Raw genomic sequence first — 23,536 nt, 5'->3', positions numbered from 1 at the left:
GGCTTGCTTAGGGCGTGTCTCGCCTGCTTCTCTTTGTGGCTCCCCACGGCGCACGTTTTGGCAGAACCTGGCGATGTGTCCGCGACCCTGGCAAGCGAAGCATACGATTTCTTCAAAATCTCGCATACCGCGCCTGTAGCTTTGTGGCGGTCTCCGGTTTCCAGCGAATGGGCGCTGTTGAGCGCGCGCTTCAACCTGGCGTTCCACCTGCTGTTCTAAGCGATCTAACCGCTCTGTCAAGAGAGCAACCTCTGAGTTGAGCACCGCTCTCTCTATGACGTGTACTCTCGCTGCGGCTGTCGTTAACGCCTCATTTCGTTCCTCATCCAATGCGGCCTCCACGGCTTGGTCGAAATTGCTCGGCTTGCGCGAGAGCACGAACCGGCGCACGGGGTCTTGCAGACCAGCCACGAACAAAGCGGTCATTTCCTCTTTAAGTATATCCTCCGCGTATTTCTTCTTTAGCTGGTCTCCTTCCTCCTCCCTGCTTAACGTATCGCGTGCTAAGCGCTGAAGCCGCGACGCAAACGTTCGCACGTCCTCCCCTACCATCTGTCCGGCGTCACGGAACCTCTGTACCCGCACGTGACGTGGTTCAGTGTCGAAATGCTCAAACGCGAGCTTCTTAAATTCCGCAAATGATTTTGTGGATTTTACTTTTTCGTCTCGCCATGCAAAATCATGAGCAGCTCCTGCCATCTTACACCTCGCCATTCCCAGCATTTGAGCATCGGACCATCCCCCCATTTTCCCAATCTCTTCTAGCATGGAAAAGAAATCACAGATTGGAACCCCTGTCTTATCTCCTGTAAACGTCGGAATGACGCTTCCTAATGCCAGCATGCTTGCTCCGAGCGACGGCTGTGGAGTGGGAGCTCCCTCAGATAAAGACATTTTTTTTTTTTTCAAGCCCTCCGGTGCCTCAATCCTCTCAAATGGGGGTAAAAGTCCCACAATCAGTCCCGTGATTCCCTTTTGATTACAATTTTGAAGTCATGAATGTCGCAGCATTCAGAGGACATTTGCTTTTGGGACCCCACTTCTGACACCAGTGGGATGACCCCCATAATGCGCAGGTCCACACGGGACGGAGAGGCAAAGAGACACCGTATGGCTCAGTTTAAACAAACAGATATATTCAATAATTATACATGATTAAGATTCAGAGGCTGGGGCGTCCGAGCTTACGTGCCGACGACTTCATGGGGACGATGGAGGGGCTCCGGAGTTGATCTCGAACGGTTGCTGGCAGAAGCTTCACGCCGTCGGGCTTCGGCGCTGAAGGCCCTCTTGGCGAACGATGTCGTCCTGAGCGTCCTTCTTCCGTACTGCTTGTCGATTTTTATATCCTCTTCTCCCCACACTCCCTAGGGTGAGGACGCCCACGTCGGAGGGGAAGGAGGGTGGCTAGGGCTTTCACTTGGGCGCACAAACATACCACCGCACTTATGGTCTTGCCCTCCTCACGTGTTGAGTCCGAGGGAAAGAAGGTTGTCTTCGAGGTAGCGCATAGCGTCGGCTGTGGTAAGGCGCGCTCTGGCCCGCTGACAGTTCCCGCGGGTCACCGGCCTCCGCTCTCCATCCATCAACTGACACTCGCTCCTCAAGGTAAGGCGCGCTCTGGCCCACTGACAGTTCCCGCGGGTCACCGGCCGGGAAAGTGGTCCCTTGTCCTGGGATGTGCTCGGGAGGGGCCAGGCCCGCCGAAACGATGCCGCCCCTGGAACCGCCACAGCAATTGGGGAGGATAAAGCCCATTTCCCCGCGGCGGCGGCGGCGGGTCCGGTTGGGTCCGGTTGGGCTTAAACCCCTTCGTTCTGGTTGTCACTCTCAAAGAGCATGGCTGGGTAATTGATGATGCCGCTGTCATCTGGGTCTCCGTCTACGCCGCGCCGTCGAACGCGGAACCTCGTAGCACACACAAGGAACGTCACACTTGTTTTCGGATGCCTTGTCCCTTGCACAAGTGCTCTGCAGTACACTGTGGGCAAGCTGCCGTAGTGCCTGGCTGTTGTGGTATTCTTACTCTTTACGCCACATTCCCCAGATCCGAACAGTCCCTGATTAGGGGCACCGGTATTAAGGGTTTAAACACGATAGCTCTAAGGGTCCCATTCAGCGGAACACCCAACATTGTGCATGAGCGAAAAATCTCCTGAGAAGCAACCTAGGTGGGCCACATACGTGACAGGTCATGTGATCTTTTTACGCCAGCACAGACTGCTCTATGTGGCAGTTAAATTAATGATTGGTTAGGAGCAACCTGAGTCACACAAGCCCCACTGGTGGTAGTACCATGGTAGGGCAGTGGCCTGTCTCTTAACCGCTGTGCACCAGGAGTGGTACGAGGACTCCCAGGGCTCTAATCCACTTGCATGGACCCATTAACGCTATTGTGTCATACTCATAAGGCATAGCTTAAGTGTGCTCTCATATGGTAGTTTTCAGATGCCTCTATTCCTTGCCCTTCGGCACTGCGAGGGACCTGCTGCATTTCTCCTCTTCACTTCATGTCCCCAAAAGAACAGCCTGCTATTATGTTGGTGCACAGTTGGTATTTCTTCTTTTTTTTTATGCTTTGCCCCTTTGCATGTAGGCACTGCAGACAGGTGACTGCTGCAGCATTTAAGTCCTTAAGTCGCATTCCCCTGTTTTCGGCCTGTTTGTATACTTGCATATCTGGTGTTGGTTGCTGTATTACAGGAACAAAATTTATAGAAATTTTAAGCGTAGTTGCCAGCAAATTGTGTGATACAAGAACGTATTTTGAGCATGTGAACCGGTGATGTGTCAACGTGGTTCTACTGTGTTTTTATTTGGTTTTTTTGGGGCAAATGCACAGGGTGGAAACACAAGCACTTTAAGGCAGTCATGAGCAAACAACAAACCCACCTGTCCTTTGTCGTAGCAATTATGCCACTGAAAAAGGTGCGCTGGTGAAACAGTGTTACATCTTCGTAAGTTGATAGCTTATTTTGGATTACAGTTGTTTGCCACACATTTCGTTAACATTGTTAATGTGAAGAATGGTGCATTCCGCAAATGGTCGCCAGCTATTTCCCTTTCAGTGTATAAATTGGATTTGGTAGCTGTGAAATGTGACATGCAACTTTGGTTTGCCCACAGTGCACGGTGATTTTGTGATAATGGCTACCCCAAGCAGCAGCAGGTGGACCAGAATTCTGCTACTGAGGTGCCGTCTTTGTTGTTAGCTTCGTTATTGAATTTTTTTTCCTCCTCATCTGACGTGTGTTCAGGAGCATGCATTGTTGTGCTAGGCAGAGGTACTCAGTTTTTGCCGTTCGTTCGTTGGCAGCTTTTGTCTTTTCGCATTTGGTGCCTTAGGAGCCCATGCTCATATTTAGTGTGTAATTGATTTTCCTTTGGTGAAGCTAGTCAGTGTTCTCTGAAGGAAGGGGATTGTGCCTTTCTGCTCTTTCTGCATCTGCTGCTGCCACCTGGTGTGCCAGCTGAAAGAGCTGGTGGTACACCATGGGAACAGAGCTCCTGCTTTGTTGGAGCGGCTAATTTTGTTTGGTCACATTGCCCCCCTTGGCAACTACTTATGTTTTGTCCTTGTTGCCATGGCAGAAGGGAAAAAACAAGCAGTAAAAGCACAAATTTCATGCTCTTGTCACTGGGTTTTCCTTCTCTTGTTAACCTTTCTATGCAGTGTGAACGTCCACAAGGATTGCCCACTAACCCTAACCAACATGAAAACTTCATCTCACACACGTGTACAACATTCGAAAGTTGTACAGATGAAATGATGTAGGATGGCCATCAGACACTGCATATGAGCTGCAGCTTAGCAGCTGCACTTTACTTCTCTGTGCTGTTCACTTTTGAAGCTGCATTAGCTATGATCAGACAGACCTTATGTGTAATATGCTTCATTGAAAATTTGACTTCACTTGAAAAGAGGAGGCTGTGAAGACACTCCAGCCCACCTTGACACTTAGGCGGTGGCACTCTGACAGGCGTTCCACCTGCATTGTGTTTTGTTCGTAATCTCATTTTCTGTTCGGTGTCATTTTCAGAAGTAACTTTGACTTTTCAGCTTTTCATATGGTTCTCGCTATTTCTTGATTTTCTAATTCTGCACTTCACCTATATATAAAAGTTCCGATAATTCCATCTCGGTTAATTCGAAATCCCGGATAATTGGTAGGATTCCTGTGGTTCCACAGTTTGTAATGTTAATTTTAGTGGAGAATTCAAAACTGCTTGCACTGGCTGTAAGCAGCATTTGCTTGCATTCACTTCACTTGAGAAGCCACCGCGCTATGCATGGCATTGTCACTGTTTTCATACAATGTCACCAATGGCGCTACAAGGACATCTGCTAGCTTTGATTATAGATTTGGTCATGTGCATTCTATCTGTAACAGGAAAGATCCTCACAAATAATTGTTTTGATAATGGTTGCAATGACAGTGATTGCAAAATTGGATGGCGTTGGTGGCCAGCGAGTGCGGGGACAAGAACTAATTGTGCCCACCATTGGCTGATGTCCTTCGCCGCATGGGCAAGCGGCTGACATGCCGCCAGGTGAAGTTCTCACATTATTCGCAGATTTTTTGCTCCTTGGAGGTCGCCAACACGGTGCTTGATTAGACTGCTTTACGTACTATTGCATGGAGAGTTGCAGCCACTGCGATCAATAGTGCCGTATCAATATCACACGGCACTGTGATGTCATGCCAGGCAAAGTGACCCTGTGCACTTTGCTGGTGCCTGACCCCATTTGGTAATCCAGGCAACACGCGAAGGAGTTTGCTGTGCTGTAACATAGAGCCTGGTGAGAGGAGCAAGCCTTTTTCAGGCGTATCCGTAGTGCATGTCTACGCCACCCACATTCGAGCTCTGTCCAAGCCACATGTTGCATGCGTCAGCTAACCGGGTTACGGTGGGAATAAAGCCCAAGTGCTTGATGGCTGCAGGGTGTAGCAGCAGTTTTTAGATGCGCAATGGAACAATTTTAGTGCCGCCCGCCAGGCTACCTATATTTTCTATTTCACACATATCGCGCACCGTGCCGAACTTCTCAGTACTGTATCACCCGCGGTTCGCTGGTGGAGTATGCGCGCTATCTTAATTCTCATTCACCTTTTCAGTCGACCGCTGCATGTATTGAAGGCTCTTCTGCGCATATTTTTTAGGGCAATGCCACTACCCTGGCGCATCCGACTTTGGCCGCCGCCCCGCACGTGCGCCAAGAATGTCGAGGAGAAGGAGGAAAAACTTTATTAAACAAAAGTTGCTTGAGCTTATGGGTGGGGCCCTTATTCCAGGGCTCCACTGGCTTGAACTGCCCTGCGGACCTGTTGGATAAAGGCCATTGGTCCTCCAGGTTATCGCTGGTCAGCAGTGCCTCCCACCGCTCAAAAGACATGTTTTTACATCTGTAGGTTGTTTAGTTTGGCCCCACATTAGGGAGTGTAGGGCCTGGCACTAGGGACATGTGTCAATGTATGTTGAGGTATAAGAGCACCAGCTAACAGTGCAGACTGTGTTTTATGGATGTTGAAACCGGCAATGACACTGTGACAGCGATGAGTTTAAACGAGCTCCTGCCGAGGGAGGAGTTAATCGTTAAGCACTTGATCACAGCTTTGCTTAGTCCAATGGTAGCAACTCGAAAGTGCTTCAAATGGTTGAACAATGTTTCGTGCTTCTCTCTTTTAGTTTTGCCTCAGTTTCGCATTCTAAAGCCCGCCTAATTTGAATATTTTTATGTGGTCCGATGGGCTTGGAATTAATGAAGTTCTGCTGTACATCATCACTTTCACAGCCTTGCTTTTATACCCATTCCGCTTGGAAGAGCTTGATGGAAACGTTGGGAAGGCCACTAATTGGTCTTTGAAAAAGAATTAAATGAGATTCATTGACTGGCATTGCTTTGCAAGTTGCAGAATTTGGTAGCATCATGCTTAGCTGCTGGATAAGCAGCAACTTTCACACCATTTCATGCGAGTTCTTTGCCAACGATTTCTTTTTTGTTGCAAACACTATTGTGAGAATGCATTGAATAAACAGCACATTGCGAGAGCTACTGCTTCCTTACGCTGGTGCATATGGAACTCACTAACATGGCAGCTTGGGCATGTTGGTATTGCATAGAAGGATTGAACAGCGCACACAAGACGAGGACACAAGGAGAGTAACGACGAGACATAAGCGTAGACATTAGGGACCTTTTCTATTCACTGCCTCAGTAGAATTTGCTTTCTTGCGTCCAGGACTGTATTCACAGGTTTGGCACTGTAGCTTTTCTGAATGAGACAGGAACATCAAGCAGTGGCTTTTTAGAACTTTTGTTTTTACCTCCGGTCAACGTGTATCCAATGGGAGGGGCGCCCTTATCTTCAGAAGGAGGGAATTTGTATTGGCTCCTGCATTGCCCCCCATTTTCAGTAACTTATTTTTAGCAGGACTTTACAGAGGCCTCTGTGCCTACCTTACGAATTTTAAAATTACCCAGATTTTTAGGTATGTGGATTATTTCCTGATATTCCTGACCCTTTTAATTTATTGGTAACAAACACACTAGCCTTTGTATGTGCTGGCTTATCGCTGCTAGAAATAACCCATGAGGTGCCTTTGGACGATAGCTTTAGATTTCTTGACATCAAACTTTTACATCGTGACGAGCAGATTTTATGGACATATGAGCCACGCACAGGTATCCACTGCTGCCGTTCAGGTCATCCCATTCTAACCTTGTAAAGAGGGGTATCGCAGGATTTTGCTTGAGAAACGCTCTAAACAAGTCTTGCCCCAAGCTTAGGACTGTCGGCTGCAACGAATGGATTCTGCATCTCAGAGCTGCATGGTTCTTTACTCATGTCCTGGTCAGTGTCGCAGAAGTCATTCTCAACCGCATCTGTTCAAAAGACACTATCACCTTTCAACCTTGCCCTAAACAGCGCTGTAATCCCGTACGTATACACGGCTTCTCCCGCCACCTAAAAAAGATCGGACAATGGGCGAGTGTTAAAGTTCTTTTCTCTGCCCCTGACAAAAAACTGCACCCATGTCTCGTCGTTTGTCTCCTTGTGTCCTCGTCCGGTGTGTGCTGTTCAATCCTGCCATGCATATGGAAGCGTTGCAGGTATTATGGACTTCATGCCAATCCATGTAATCATATTAAAGGGGCTCTGAAACACCTTCCAAGGAGAGCACATCAACTCTCTCAATTGCTGCATTGCATTGTTATGAACATCAGAGCCAAATAATACAGTTCTAAATGCAGCAGAGGACCCACAATTATACAGGAAAGTTGGCGAGCCCTTCCCGGTGACTTTTTCATGCTCGCACCCTCCTCCATCGCTCGTACATGCGTATACAAGTTGAGATGTGCCTATTAGTTTGATTCCTTCAGATGTCAGGCAGCTGCCATGGCCGCGGCCACTAAGCCGCATAGCTCTGGCAGGTCAGGAAGCTCTGCCACCGGAGGTGGGGCCTGCGTAGAAGTGCCGACCTTCCAGCGTGCAACAAGTGATGAGAGAAGAGGGAAAGGCGCGAATACTAAAATTCAAACTTTGACTAGAGATAACTTGGCTTTTGCAAAGCGCATTAAAAAATTCTTTCTGGACAATATTCCTGATGCAGGGTGCTTTAACATCCCAGGCATACCGCAACTTTATTTGAGCCTCTTTTAGAGCCCCTTTAACATATATGCGGCCCTCTTTTGAGGACAAGTGTTTATTCTACTATTTAATCTCCCATTTCTTTCACTTAGGCTTCAGGCCATACTTGTCAATAAATATTATATGAATGAATGAGGACACCAAGCATTTGGAAGAATTTTTTTAGTAGGATAAATACGTGTCCTCACATGAAGTCTGTATGCATGAGAGAGTTAAAACTGACAAAGACCTTTAATATGGCGTGCAAAGCAACCACCACAATCTCGAACAATGTAGAATTATGGCACCTTGCTGCGACCATTCATTCAAGATAAATCTGCTCGCACCTTGCATTAAAACAAAATGATAAAGCAGCATAAACATAAGCTGTAAGGGGGTTTGTACACATGAAACAGGATGTAATACACAAAAAGCTAAACAGCAGGCAATGCAAAACACAGCCAGTCTGACCAAAGCAGTGATCTTGTGCATCGTGCAACGCTTCTTCTTTGTCACCGTCATGGAAATGCTAGAGTTGGAGTGGGTGCATGTTTCGCAAACACAGCGGGAGAAGGGACAAGGACAAAAAACAAGATCAGCACTCCTGTGTGTGATCTTGCTTTTCATCCTTGTATTTTTTCGTGCTGCATTTGCCAAACATTCGTCATCACCTTCCTGGGCACAATACGAAGAGGAGCCACCCTGGCGACCTATGGCGATGGTGGGGTAGCAGGCGTGAGTGGAAAGTTTCTCAGCCGCGATATGACGCAAGTCTGAAAAGGGTGTAAGCGGCTCTATGATGTAATTTACAGGGGACATCTGCTGGACGATTCGATAAGGGCCATGATATTCAGTGCGAAATTTCGAAGACAGTCGCGGTGGTATGCATGAAACCTTGAGCCAAATTGGTGATCCAGCAGGAAAAATGTATGGCATCTGATCTTTATCGTAGCAATGCTTTTCGTGGCTTTGGGATTCTGACGTAAAAGAACAGGCCAACTGGTGACATTCCTCAGCATGCTTTGCAACTTAAAAAATACAGAGAATGTTTACTACATTTGAATCAGTGTGAAATGACGGATTTTTTCTGCTGAAGATAACAATGAGTGGGCAGTGCTGTGGGATGAAGCACTCGCGCTAGGCGAGCAGACAACATGAACAGACAACGGAGGATTTTGGTCGGGGTTAGTACCCATCGGATTAGTGCTTGCGCTAATAATAATAGTAATTATAATAGTAATGTAATGCAGGGCGTCTTCCAAGGCACTGCGTCGCGAACGACTAGTGGTACAGTCCAGGTACAGACCAGAGGCAGTGATCAGTCCAGAGCATGCACGAGCATCCCAACGAACATAAAACCTCCTCAAAATCTCCCAAAAATAGCCCTTCGGGACGCGTTTGGAATCTCCCCAGGAGGTGCTCATTTTCCCCGAACACATCCAAAAAACATCCCAACTAACTAGCAGTGTCCAAAAAGTTGTGCGTCCCACGGAAAGCCCCAAAAGGTTAATGCTCGATTTCTCGGCTCTTGCTCTATAAAATTATTTCTCCTTTTTCATGCAGCCTTCAGGCATCTAAGTGCACATATGTGCCAAATTTCAGGCACATGCTTATGTTACAGGTGGTGTAATAGATCTGTCTATTCATGTGAATTCATGCTGGCTCGGCCATCCTGGACTTCCCTGTTTACATGAAATGTGCTAGAATTTACAAACGAAATATGAATTCAAAAAATCGCCCTATCTCGCTCATATAACAGGAAATAGCAGCACAATGCAGATGTAATTTCAGTTGATTAGACGTGCTCCTTGCATTTAAATAAATACAAACAGCAGACGTATATGTATGCACCATTTAACATACAATGTACTGTACGTAGCACTACAGCAGCAGCATATAATAACGGCGGAACTTTTCTCTAGCTCTGAGAAATCTGAAGAAAGGAAGCAATGGAAACATAATACAGGCTGAAAGTTGATGCACCTTAAGCAAACATTCTAAGGGGTACAAAAGCATATATGCACATGCAGAAGCAAATGCATTAAATAGCAACTTGGGTGCCAAAAAAAAAAAGACGTGATGGGCGGGCGCTGCAGATACGCGGTTTCAGGTCGCGGATTTTCTGCAGGTTGAAACCCCCCTCTCGCTTGCTTCTCGCACGAGCTTCGCAGTAAGCTCTGCGACGTGCTATCAAAACAGGAACAAAAAAATGTAATTCTACTAGGCGAAAATGATAAAATGGGCATAAACCAACATACCTTGACAAAGTTGCCAACGGAAACCCCGGGATGAAATAAAAGGCTGCAACAGGTAAAAACTATGAATTCAACGCAGCCTTCTGTCCAACGCCTTCTCACGGCATAGGGAACGCTCAAACATACGCGTTACATCCTCGTTAAACCCCCTTTTTATTTTCTTGACTAAGTGTGGAGGTAAGACTGCTTGGAGCCAGACGGGAAGGAGGAAAGTCTTGACGTAGGTACCCTGGCGCGCCACACCCACGGTACAGCAAACCGCGCGTGCGGCACAATACAGCGTGGGAGACGAGATCAAGGCACAAATACTCCGGTGGTGGGGGGGGGGGGGGGGTCACTAGCGACGCAAACATAACACAAACTATACCGCCGCGACAGGACAGCAATGTAGGTAGATAGAGCAGGTTAATCCATGGGCACTCGCAGTAAGAGTGTGGTGGGCCTCCGAATATCTCTCCCGGCCGCGCTAAGGCACCCGTGTGCTGCGCGATGTGGTCGAAATTATTCCGGAGCCCTCCACTACGCCCTCTTTCTTCCTTTCACTCCCCCTTTATCCCTTACCGCGCGGTTCAGGTGTCCAACGATATATGAGACATACTGCGCCATTTCCTTTCCCCAAAAAACAATTATTATTACCCTTGTTGGGAGCACTTACCTTTTGCGTGTGTTTCTATGTCCTGCCTCTACGGTGTGGAAACGTTTGAAGAATGTTGTACTGGGACTTTGACATACCATCCTTTCTGGGCGCACATGGGGAGGTACGTTGCTTGTTGTGTCAGAACGTTTTTCACGTGTCTTCCTCCCTAAGCGCTAGCCGCCGTTGGTTCGGGTGCCAAAGGCCTGTCTTACAACTTTCCCCGGGCGAAAAGGCACCATCCTGGCGGCCTAGGGTGATGTGACGACGGCGGGGTCGTAGTATGGTTGGAGGCGGTCCGTGTGGACACTTTCACGGTCTCGGCGACGATGATCAGTGGGCGGAGTAAGGGGTTCGATGAGGTAATTGACGGGGGAGGTCTGCTTAAGAATGCGGTAGGGGCCCTGGTACTTGTTGAGAATTTAGGAGGAAAGGCCGGGACTTGAGGAAGGCACCCATAGCCAGACCAAAGAGTTAGGATTCTTCATAAGTGGGAAGAAGTGCAGAGGGATCACGGGTGCTTTTCTGCTGCTGCTGGGCGTGTGAAGTGAACGACCGGGCAAGCTGGCGGCATTCTTCGGAATAAGTGGCGGCTTGGGAAGGAATCGTAAATTCAGAAGCATCAGGACGGTATGGGAGAATGGTGTCCATTGTGCAAGAAGGCTCACTGCCGTAGACGCGAAAGTACGGAGAGAATCCGGTGGTGGCTTGAGCAGCGGATTTTATAAGCATAGGTGACGAAAGGTAGAACGGTGTCCCAGTTGCAGTGATCGGAAGCTACATACATGGCCAGCATGTCACTGAGGGTGCGGTTAAAACGCTCAACCATGCCATTTGTTTGCGGATGGTAGGCGGAGGCGGCGCGGGGAACGATGTTGCATTCCCGAAGGAGAGCGTCTACAACTTCAGGTAGGAAGGCGTCTATCAGCAGCTCTTTGGGAGCACCATGGCGAATAATGATACGATGAAGGATGCAATGTCGTGGGCTGTAGCAAATGGTAAAGGCGACGTTTCGGTGTAGCGAATAAGATGATCAATGGCAACGATGATCCAGCGGTTGCCAGCTGATGTGCTGAGAAGAGGGCCGTAGAGGTCAATGCCAACACGCTCGAAGGGCTGCGCTGGGCAAGGCAGCGGCTGCATAGAAGCGGCGGGTTGGTGAGGTGGGTTTTTTCGGCACTGGCATGCGGTGCAGGACAACAAACTGGCGAACATAACGGTACATCCCACGCCAGTAGTACCGATGTCGTAGACGGGTGAAGGTCTTCAAGAATCCGGCATGAACACACTGGGGATCATCGTGGTAGGAAGAGCAAATGAAGGAACGCAGATGGGTCGGAAGACAACAAGCCACTTGCGACCATCCGGGAAGTAGTAGCGGCGATAAAGGAGCTCGTCTCGGATGGTGGGACTGACGACGGAGAGCACGGGAAGGAGGTCGAGACGATTGGCCAGATAAGAGATCGAAGAGGCAAGTGATCCATGGGTCTTTGCGTTGCTCGGAAGCCATATCAGCGGACTCAAACGTCAAAGAATGCAGGGCGGATATACAAGGCACTGCTTCAGACGGCAGAGGGGAACGTGAGAGGGCATTGGCATGTTTTCGTCGGAATGATAGACAACGTGAATGTCGCACTCTTAGAGTCGCAGAGCTTAGGCCACCAGTCGACCAGAGGGATCTGTCGAAGAGGACAACCAGCAGAGGGCGACCGTACAAGTAGGGGCGAAGTTTGACGATCGCCCAAAGGATGGCGAAACACTCCTCGGTGGCAGAATAGATGGCTTCAGATATTGTAAGTGTCCGGCTGGCGTAAGCTACAACGTATTTGTCAAAGCCAGGCTTGCAATGAGCGAGTACTGCACCGAGGCCGACGCCATTGGCATCGGTGTGGAGTTCCGTCCTACAACGAGGGTTGCAATGACGCAGAATTGGCAGAGTGGTCAGGAGGCGACGGAGTGTCGTAAAGGCTTCATCACAGGCTGGCAACCAGGCCGAAAGGCTATGTACGGAAAGGAGCTTGGTCTGGGGGTCGGTGATAGTGGCGAATTTGCGGAGAAAGCGGTGGAAGTAGAGGCAGAGGTCGACGAAGCTCCGGAGGTCTTTACAGAAGTGGGCTTCGGGAATTCTGCCACAGCTTGCAACTTTGCCGGGTCCCGGAGAACGCCATCCTTTGACACGACATGTCCGAGAATGGTGAGCTGCCGAGCTCCGAAGCGGCACTTTTTTATTTTGAGTTGGAGGCCAGCGTCGGCCAGGCAGCGAAGAACAGTCTCAAGGCGCAGGAGGTGAGAAGGAAAATCCGAGGAAAAGATCAGAACGTCGTTTAAGTAACAAAGGCATGTGTGCCATTTAAGCCCGCAGAGTAGGTTGTCCATCAGCTCGAATGTGGCGGGGGCATTGCAGAGGCCGAAGGGCATGACATTAAATTCATAGAGCCCATCGGGTGTAAATTGAAAATTGGTTTTTGGGAAAATGAAATGGCGCAGTACCTGTCTCACATATCGGCGGACACCTGAACCGCGCCGTAAAAAGCGATATAAGGAGGGAGTGAAAGAAAAAGAGGTACTGTAGTGGAGGGCTCTGGAATAATTTCGACCAACTGGGGATCTTTAACGTGCACTGACATCGCACAGCACACGGGTGCCTTAGCGTTTCGCCTCCATCGAAATGCGGCCGCCGCGGTCGGATTCGAACCCGGGAACTCCGGATATCAGTAGCCGAGCGCCCTAGCCACTGAGCCTACGCGGCGGGCAACCGCCGGGTGTGATAATAATTGGTTTTGGGGGAAAGGAAATGGCGCAGTACCTGTCTCATATAGTTGGACACCTGAACCGCGCCCTAAAGGAAGAGATAAGGGAGGGAGTGAAAGAAAGGTGCCGTAGTGGAGGGCTGCGGAATAATTTCGACCACCTGGGGATCTAACGTGCACTGACATCGCACAGCACACGGGTGCCTTAGCGTTTCGCCTCCATCGAAATGCGGCCGCCGCGGTCGGATTCGAACCCGGGAACTCCGGATATCAGTAGCCGAGCGCCCTAGCCACTGAGCCTACGCGGCGGGGTCACACCGTCGGGTGTGACGAATGCAGTTTTGGGGCGATCGGCTTTTGTCATCGGCACCTGCAAGTAACCAGAGCGCAAGTCCAATGAAGAAAAGAACTCAGCGTCCTGCAGGCAGTCGACAGCGTCGTCGATACGAGGGAGAGGGTAAACTTCCTTGCGTGTAATCTTGTTCAGACGACGGTAGTCGACGCAGAACCGGATGGAACGGTCTTTTTTTCTTGACCAGGACCACTGGCGATGCCCACGGGCTGTGCGACGGCTGTATCACGTGGCGCTTGAGCATGGCGGCCACCTGTTCGTCAATGATGTTGCGCTCATCGGCTGACCCGCGGTACGGAAGTTGTCGCAAAAGGTCATGGGTGCCAGTGTCATTACAGTGGGTAACGGTGGTTGCGCGGCCCAAGGAAGGCTGCTGGTAGTCAAACGAAGCTTCAAAACGGTGCAGGACGGCGACAAGTTGGGCTCGTTGCGTACGCGTCAGGGCGGCGTCGATGGAACGGTGCAAAATATCGAGAGAAGACGAACTGGCGATGGGAACAGGCGTAATGGCGCTGACGTAAAGGCCGGCGCTATCTATGAGGCTTATGCTGAGGCGCGATCGAAAAAGGCAACACTACCAAGCGATTGGCCAGGGAGTAAAGTGGTAGGGCAGGAGGACGGGTTGGACACATAGCGCTTATGAGCCACGAATAATTGTCAGCACGGCATGAGGCAGCAAAACAGATTTCTGGTCAGCGCATCCTATACATATAGATGGTTTAAAATAACGTCAATTCGGGCTAGATGGCGCATACTATTTGAGACGGAAAAAATAATAGCGCATAAAGGCTGACAAGAGGGCGTATAAATTACAGTTGCGTCGGAGAGAGCAGCACAATAAAGAGGCATCAGCTCTGAAGAGAAAGGCGGAACGGCTGTGTCCTCTGAGACGACCACAGTAGCGGCAGCAGCACCGGGTACGTCTAATGGGAGCGTCACTGAAGGGCGACACGTCAAGCTGAGCATGGGCGCAGTCAATAATAACGTGATGTACATGTGGAGAGGAAGTCTCAGCCAACGATGACGTCGTGATGATGAGCAGGCGAGGACGATGAAGTCTGTTGTGTATGGAAGTACGTTCTCGATGAGCAGGCGGCTAATTGTCGAATGTCCTGAGCGCTAGCGGTGCGGAGAGAAACGGCAGGAAGAGGCGTCGTTACATTTTTCAGTCTGCGACAGAGGGTGTGACTAAGAACGGAAACGGCCGCCGCCGCGGTGGCTGAGTGGTTATGGCGCTTGGCTGCTGTCCCGAAAGACGCGGGTGCGATCCCGGCTGCTGCGGTCGAATTTCGATGGAGGCGAAATTCTGGAGGCGCGTGTACTGTGCAATGTCAGCTTGCACGTTAAAGAACTTCCTTCAGGTGGTCGAAATTTCCGGAGCCCTTCACTACGGCGACTCTCATAGCCTGAGTCGCTTTGGGACGTTAAACCCCCGTAAAACCAAAACTAAAACCAAAGGACGGAAACGGCTGCGCCAGTGTCAACAAGTGCTTCCATGGCGACTCCCTCAACAAACAAGTTGATAATGTTGGCGGAGCATCGGAGAATGGGAACGTCGGCCTGGAGACTGCGAACGATGGGAGCGGAAATGGTAACTAGGAGGAGAGGAAGCCGGAGGCGGCTTATGTGACGCAGGCGAGGAGGACGGCGGAAGATCGTACGTCGGCATTGTACGGACGATGGTCGCGACTACGGCACAAACCAGCCATGTCGCCAGCGACTTCACAGGCGTAGCAAATAGCTAGGTCAGTTGTCTTGCGTGCGCCAGCGGTTGAGAGGCTGCGGCTGAGACCGTGGGCGGGAAACCGGACGATAAGTGGGAGTTGCAGGTCGCTAGGGTTCTAACAGGTGGGGAGGAGGCCTGTAAGCAGGAGCAGCAGGTGAGGGCCGCGGTCGCACCACAGCATCAGCGTACGTGAAAGGAGCCGCGATCAGTGACTGCTGAGGAGGAGGAGGGGGCAGTACCTCAGCGACCTGCTCTTGTATGACACGCTGAAGGTTGCGAATGAGCGGCGGCGCAGGCGTAGGTGGGCAGGTAGACAAACACTGCTGGTAAGCGACTTCCTCACGAACAAACTGCTTAATGTGCTGGAGGAGCGCCTGGTGGGCCAGAGCGCTGTCCCCGCCCTAGCGGAAAAAAACCCACAGGAAAATTTATTGGTCTTATAAGTATTAGTATTGGTGCTATAATTTCTCTGTGGGTTGTACCTGAATTTGTACTAGACCATTACAGAAACTGATACACCTCACTGATCGGTACATATATGTCCTATAGGCTATTCCATTGGCTGTGTCGGTCTATGGGCTGTATATGAAAAGTATTTGCCGAATACAGAATCCAGTAAACCTTATCGACTGATACATATTTGCCACATAGACCAATACCTATATTTGTACATGGGACTGACAGACCTATTTGCATTAGTCGATGAGTCCTACAAGATCAGTCGGTTGGTGGATCCAGTTGTTTTTCATTGCTTGCTTATCCAGCTCAGGCTCTGATCTCAAACACATGCCGCTCCCATGGTGCTTATGAAGCATTGCAGTAACGTAAATTACTTGCCACATTAAGAATACGCTGAGGCACACAGAAAAACTGCTGCCTCATGTCCCAGAGGATCCGGCGCGCAACGCTCTAGAACAAACGTTTGAGTTTGACGTCGCAAGCCGCGGACAATGCGGTGCTCGCAGCGGAAAGAGGGAAGGAAGGAAAACGTTTATTGAGCTCTAGAGGGATGGTGAGCAATTTGGCGGAGTCAGGTGTGTCGTGCGTCTTCTTAGCAATGGTCGTCTGCCCCTAGTCCAGCGTTCCGCTGGATGCCGCTGCCAGCTGTGCTCGCCGGATCCGCCCAAGTTGGACGTCCTGACGGTCGCTGGAGAGCATTCCTTTCCATTGCTCCGCACTCGGGTTTGGTATTTTTGGTGCCACTTCTATTTTCTGGCAGACCCACGTTATGTGATAGAGCGTGGGTGTTTCATGGCACCATGGGCATTTGTCTGTGTGTTGTGTGGGTTGTATTTTGTTGAGTGTATTTAGATTCGGGTATGAGCCCGTCTGTAGCAGCCTCCAGGCGACGGCGTCTTCCCTGGAGAGAGATTTATGTGGTGGGGGGTACCGTTTCCTGCAGCCCTTGTAGTGGTTTAAGATTGCCGAGTAATCTCTAGGGACAGGTTCGGCTTCCTCGAGGTCGCTTGTGGGGGGAGCTCGGTAAAAAGTGTACCCTCGAGCTACCCTGTCGACCGCTTGGTTGCCTTCCACTCCCGCGTGTGCCGGCGTCCATACTATCGTATGCTTTATTGGTTCTTCTTCTGTGCTTTGTTTGGGTCGGTCCCCAGAGCGGAGTATGCGGAGCGCTCTGTGACCTATTCTGCCTAACATGAAGTTTCGGCATGCCGTTCGAGAGTCGGTTAGTATTGTTAAGGATCGCTTAGTCAGGTAGCCCTCCGCTGCCGCTAGAGCGACGGCCACTTCTTCAGCCTCGACTACCGTGCAGTCCCGTAGCGACGCGCTGATGATTTCCCGCATGTCCGAGTTTATCACAGCCGCTACCGCGTTGGGGTTGTTTTGTCCCGTCCTTCTGGGGTATGTGGCTGCGTCTGCATACACCGTTGTTGTCTCGCGGGCTAGTGATCTTTGGATGTACTCGGCTCTCGCCTTTCTGCGTTTTTCGTGTAGGTTGGGCTCCATGTTCTTGGGGATGGGGGTCACTCTAATTGCACCTCGTATGCCCTCCGGGATAGTCGCGGTTCGCTGGATTTCTTGTATTTGTTCGTTGCATCCCACTTCTGCAGAAGCTACCTGCCACACGGAGTCTGTTGTAGTCTCTGCAACTGGGCGATGTGTTGTGCATCTCTCAGTTCTTCAAAGTTGTTATGAAGTCCTAGTGCTAAAAGCTTCTATGTGGATGTGCATTGCGGTAGATGGAGTGCTTTTTGTATGCTTTGCGTATAATCGCATCAATCTGTTGGATTTCGGTTTTGATTGGGTTTTAGTATGGAAGGAAGACTGTAGGTGACTCGGCTGATCACCAGGCTCCTGACCAGCGTTAGCGTGTCTTCTCGCATGCCCGAGCGTTTATGGGAGACGCGCGTGATCATGCGGGCAACTTGTAGGGTGGAAGCTTTGAGTAGAGCAAGTGCATGTGTACACCGTTCGTTTGATTGTATCCACATGCCCAAGATTCTTATGAGTGTTTTCTCTGGTATGGGTTTTTCCTCTAGGTAGACGTTGAGCCTGAGCTCGTAGCTGTTCGGGACTGTGCGGTTTTGTTTCCCTCTCCAGACTCTGAGCAGTTCTGATTTTTCGGTGGAGCATGCTAGCCCTCTCGCGTTTACGTAGTTCTCTACGCAGGTCGCGGCCTCCTGTAGTCTTTCTTCCTTTTCTTTTAGTGAGCCCGTATTTGTCCAGATGGTGATGTCGTCGGCATACATGGCTTGGTGTATTCCTTCGACTTCCTTAAGTTGTTTTGCAAGGCTGATCATTGCAACGTTAAAAAGCGTAGGTGAGATGACCGAGCCCTGGGGAGTTCCCTTGTTATGGGTGTGGAACTTCTCCAAGCGGAGTTCTCCCAGCGCTATCGTCGCTGTTCTATCGGAGTGGAAAGCTTTGACGTAACCGAAGACCCTCCTTCCGCAGTTCAGGTCGTCCAAGCCTGTCAGGATGGATTCGTGGCTTACGTTGTCAAAAGCTCCTGTGATATCCAGTGCCATTATTACGTTCTCTCCGTCCCTAGGGACGTTACTTAGAACTCCTTCTTTGATTTGTAGAAGTACGTCTTGGGTCGACAGCTTCGCCCTGAATCCGAACATACTGTGGGGATAGAGTTCGTGATCCTCCATGTATTGTTTTAGCTTTAATGTTACCACTCTCTCGTACAGCTTGCCGAGGCACGATGTGAGGGAGATGAGTCTTAGGTTTTCGATTTGTAGCTTTTTACCCGGTTTTGGAATCATAACCACCTCTGCATGCTTCCAATCCCCGGGAACGGTCTCCGCTGCCCAGTGCTTGTTGAGGAAATCAGTTAATTCTGCGACTAGCTCGTCACTGAGGTTGCGGATGAGTGCGTTGTTGATTTTGTCCGCACCCGCTGTCGTATTCCTAGTTGTGCTTCGAATTGCTGCACAGACTTCTTCTCGTGTGATGGGTCTATCTAGGTTTAGATTTTCTTTCCCCCGATAATCTCTTGCATAGGTTCTCGGGTTTGTGTCCCCGAAGCACTTGATGCGCACTTTGTCCAGGAGTTCCTCATCGGCTCCTTCGAACTGGTGGATTAATCGGTATATTGCTTTATTGTTTTCTGCTTTGGTTTTGGTCGGATCGATGAGCGCTTTCAGGATATGCCATGTCCTAGCTGTGCTCAGAGTTCCGTTGAGGGAGTCACTGAATTGCTGCCAGTTCGTTTTCGCCAACTGTACTTGGTACTCCTCTGCTTTCGTTGTAATTTCTGTTATTTTAAGTTTGATCTTCCTGTTGTGTTTCTGTTTCTTCCACCTCTTGATGAGACCATGTCTGGCTTCCCATAGCCTAAGGAGCCTGGCGTCTACTTCGGGTATCTGTGTTGTTCTCTTGATCTCTTTGGTGTGCTCATTTTGCCTTTGCTTGAGTATGTTTCCCCATTCTTCAATCGACTGAATCCCTCCTTTGATGAGGTGTTCGTCGCATGCTTCTCTAAAGGCGTTCCAGTCTGTGATTTTAGCCGTTCCTAGTTGCCGCTTGAGTCGGTAGGAGGCCACTTGGGTTTTGATTATGTAGTGGTCACTCCCCAGATTTTCCATCAGGTTTTCCCATTGCGCCTGTCCCGGACCCTTAATGAAGGTGAGGTCCGGTCAGGTGTCGGTACTGACACTGTTGCCTATTCTGGTCGGAGTCTCTGGGTCTGTGAGTAAATTGTAGCCTGCAGTTTCTGCCGCTTCCGCTAATGTCTTTCCTTTAACATTGAAATTCTTGTATCCCCAGCTTTTATCACGGGCATTAAAATCGCCTAAGATGACTAGCGTGTTGCCATTTGCCAGTTTGCTGGCGCCTTGAAAAAGCTCTTGGAGTTTGGCTTTCCTCTGTTTCGGCGGGCTGTAGGTATTAACGATGAAAATGCTGCCCCTTTTTCCTCTGTTTCTGTGGAATAATTTCTATGATCACATGCTCTATGTCCGTTTCAGCTACCCTGTCGTGGCTTATGGCTATGATCGCTTTGTTGACTAGGATTGCCATCCTTCCTTTTTCCTGGGTTTCGTAGCACGGCCGGCGCACACATCGGGAAAGGTCACGACAAAGGAATCCTTTTTGTTTTCCCTCCCAAGCAAGAAAGAAAGCAAACAAGAAAGAAAAATGACCAGCTATGGTGGTTGCCCGCATGCCGACTCTCCTACTCCAATGTAGGACGGTAGGACCATATGATTATGGTGAGTAAAAGTTTTTTCTTCTATTTTGCGTTTTAGTGGGCAATTATGCGATAGCGCACGCTGAGAGACCACACTGGGAGTGTTTTTATGTTCCTAACATTTTGTTTCCAGTTATCTAGTGAGTTTTATGCACAATTTAGCGAAGCGGTCTTTGAAGGAGGGCAAAATTGTGTAGCTGTTCTGGTTTTTTTAGTTTGCCTTTGCGCGCCTCAGCAACGCAAGTTTGCCGTGGTGTGTGCTGCCGTGAATTCAGTACAGGGGGATATGGACTGGGCATCGTTCGAAGCACGGAAAGCTCAGAGTAATATACGTTACGAAGAACGCTTGAGAAAATGGGACGATAACAGGTGGGCAGCTAAGGTATTCAAATACCTATACAGAAAGAGCGTTGACTCACACTGGCGTAAAAGAACTAGGAAGCTAACCAGTAAGTATGCCAGATGGATGGAGGCATGGATTAACGCAGGGGAGGAAGGAGAGAAGAATTCCCCAGGGAGACGGACGGGAACGCCGTAGACTAGCTCAGCAGAAGAGCTGTCGAGGTCAGCCTTAAGTGCCGAGCGAATGCCCAAGAGGACGGGGGGAAGGTGGTGGGACCAGCGTTCTCTTGGCTGATAAGTGGTAAGGGCAGCATTCAGTTGTCGATGCAGACGTTCCACCATGCCATTGGCCGAAGGATGGTAGGCGGTCGTATGATGTGGCGAACGCCCAGAATATTGGCAAGAGCAGTAAACAGGGCTGATTGAAACTGGCGCCCGCGGTCGGTGGTGACGACAGACGGGCAGCCGAAACGAGAGACCCAGCCGGCCATGAAGACCGAAGTAACGGTCTCGGCTGTAGTGTCAGCAATGGGCAACGCCTGGGCCAGCTGGCGAAACGGTCCACACAGGTGAGCAGATAAGAGGCCCCACGTGACAACGGGAGTGGTCCAACAATGTCTATGTGAACGTGGGCAAACCGTGCGTCAAGCGGCCCAAAAGGAGAGGCAGGTGTGACGGTATGCCGGTGAACTTTGACGCGCTGGCAGTGAAGGCAGGTTCGTGCTCAGTGGCGGACGTCGGCAGTGATGCTTGGCCAAAGGAAACGAGATATTACCAGCTTCTGCGTAGCACGAATGCCAGGGTGGCTGAGGCGGTGCAGTTTTTCAAAAATGGTGCGACGGAAAGCCAAAGGTACGTAGAGGCGCGAGACGCCAGTGAATGTCTCGCACGTAATGAACTGGGAGGAAAACGGCAGTGGACATTCGGCGAAGGACAGGGACTTGGATGAGGAGCGAAGATGTTGCATTTCTGGACCACTGCGCTGTGCAGTCGCTAGCTCCTCCATGTCCACTGGTTATTCAGACGCCATGACACTCAAGCGCATCAGCAGCAGCATTCTCCGGGCCATTGACGTGACGGAGGTCTACTGTTAACTCGGAGATAAAACACAATTGGCGGGTCTAGCTTGCAGTGTAGGTGCTGTGGTTCCTTTGGAAGATAAACATCAAGGGCTTATGGTCCGTGATGACGTGGAAGTCCTGGCCCTCCAGGAAGTGGCGAAAGTGCTTGATGGCGAGGTACAGAGCGAGCAGTTCTCCACCGAAGGTGCTGTATTTAGTCTCAGGTGCCTTCAGCTTTTGAGAGAAAAAACAGAGGGGCTGCCAACTAGACACGTACTGCTCGAGAACTGCGCCGACAACAATGCTCGAGGCGTCGGTGACGAGGCGCAGTGGAGCATCAGGAACTGGATGTATGAGCAAAGTGGCGTCTGCGAGCGCCTTCTTGGCAGCGGCAAATGCAGCGGCAGCGTCCTCAGTCCACTGAAGTGGCGCAGCGGAATCTTTTTTCGTAGCCAAACGATTAGTGAGAGGCTTCAGGAAAGAGGCGCACTTCGGGAGAAAGCGGCGATGAAAGTTCAGGAGGCCCAAGAATTCTTGGCTTTTTGAGTGACGTGGGGGAGGGAAAATCTTGAATGGCTTTGACTTGAACGCCCTGTGGAGTGACAAGGTGGCCGAGGAACTCTATTGTAGCTACGCCAAAGAGGCACTTGTTCGAATTGATGACGAGCCCATATTCATCCAGTCGGTTGAAGAGGGCGCGCAGATGAGCTTCATGCTCAGTACCGGATGAACTTGCTACGAGGAGATCTTCGATGTAAGCGAACACGAAGTCGAGGCTTCGCGTAACCTCGTTGATCGCTGAAAAGTCTGTGCGGCGTTGCGCAAGCCAAAAGGCGTCCGCACGTACTCAAAGAGGCCGAACGGTGTGGCAATGACCGTCGTCGGAATATCAGCGGGCTCCACAGGAATTTGATGATAAGCCTTCACTAAGTCAATTAATTTTAGAGAAGATCGTGCACACAGCCAGATTTCATGTGAAGTACTTCCTGTATTTGAGGGAGTGGATAGCGGTCTGGTGAAGTGTGAGCGTTGAGGGCGCGGTAATCTTCACATGGTCACCAGTCGCCTGGATCTTCCTTTGGCACCATGGGAAGTGGCGATGCCCAGTTGCTGGAGGAAGCGTACTATGCCGAGTTCAAGCACGTGTTGGAACTCACGGCGAGCGATAGCGAGGCGTCCCTGTCAGAGCTGACCCCTAGGCGAAGATCCCGAAGAATGGTTGTACCAATTTGAGCGCGTGGCATCATTCAACAAGGTGGATTATGCGGCAAAAATTGGACACGCATTTTTCTCACTGGAGGGCACAGCACGTACGTGGTACGAAAACCACGAGTCGTCCCTAACGACATGGGAGCTATTCAAGATGGAACTTTTGAAGGTATTCAGCAGTGTTGTGAGGAAAAAAAGAGCCGAACGACTCCTCGAGTATAGAATCCAGCTTCCAAACAAGCCCGTCCGCGGTTACGTTGAAGAGATGAAGCGCCTCTTTCGCCGCGCCGACACCGAGGTGACAGAGGAAAAGAAAGCTTAGTTTCTCATGCCCGGCGTAAAAGAACAACTCTTTGGCAGCCTCCTCCGCCAGCCGACAAAAACAGTCGATGAATTCATGCAAGAAGCCTGCACGACCTAGGAGACCCTCGGCGTCAGGGCTCGGCAGTATAACCGCCCTTCTCTCTGTGCAATCCGTCCGGACACGACGACGACCACCAGCGATAACTTGCGGTAAGTTATCCGCGAAATCGTCCGCGAGGAGCTACGCAGATTACTGCCGTCCTCCCCACAGCCCCAAGCATCGACTCTCATGGATGGGGTACGGGAAGTGCAACAGGCACTTGGCACGCCGAAGGCCACAGAACCCCAGACCGTGACCTATGCCGTTGCAGTACGCACTCCTCAGCTCCAACGACAACCCCTACGTCCTCTCCGGCATGAACAACTTGTTCTCGAACGCCTCCTCCCTGCCCCAGCCCGCCCAGTCTATGAGCGACGCTCAAGCATCAGAAAGTGCGACGATTGGAGGACTTCCGACAACCGGCCGTTGTGCTTCCATTGCGGTGGGGCCGGCCATATTCTTCGTCACTGCCCGTACTGACGTACCGGTCTTCGAGGATTTGCCGTTGACGCCCCACGACCA

The 23,536-nt window shown here is 50.4% G+C and overlaps 2 protein-coding genes across 4 annotated transcripts in view; both read left to right on the top strand.

Moving 5' to 3' along the window:
* Window positions 1-6,055, top strand: part of LOC144122125 (CUE domain-containing protein 1) — a 280,883-nt gene extending 274,828 nt beyond the window's left edge. For 2 of the 3 annotated variants that reach the window (XM_077655663.1, XM_077655664.1), the window contains exon 10: window positions 5,163-6,055. In XM_077655663.1, coding sequence (XP_077511789.1) covers window positions 5,163-5,411 — 249 coding nt within the window. In that variant the 3' untranslated portion in view covers window positions 5,412-6,055. Of the gene's footprint in view, window positions 1-3,126 lie in introns of all 3 variants that reach the window. The other variant, XM_077655665.1, reaches the window with a different exon arrangement.
* Window positions 6,056-19,890: 13,835 nt separating this feature from the next.
* The window catches only part of LOC144122124 (uncharacterized), a 133,965-nt gene continuing 130,319 nt past the window's right edge, over window positions 19,891-23,536 (top strand). The window contains exon 1 of the mRNA XM_077655662.1: window positions 19,891-20,021. Within this exon, the coding sequence (XP_077511788.1) occupies window positions 19,958-20,021 (64 nt within the window). The 5' untranslated portion in view covers window positions 19,891-19,957. The remainder of the gene's footprint in view (window positions 20,022-23,536) is intronic.

Source organism: Amblyomma americanum, chromosome 2 (genome assembly GCF_052857255.1).
Source record: "Amblyomma americanum isolate KBUSLIRL-KWMA chromosome 2, ASM5285725v1, whole genome shotgun sequence".
NCBI classification, from domain to species: Eukaryota; Metazoa; Arthropoda; class Arachnida; order Ixodida; family Ixodidae; genus Amblyomma; species Amblyomma americanum.
This window is presented reverse-complemented; position numbering and strand designations above follow the sequence as displayed.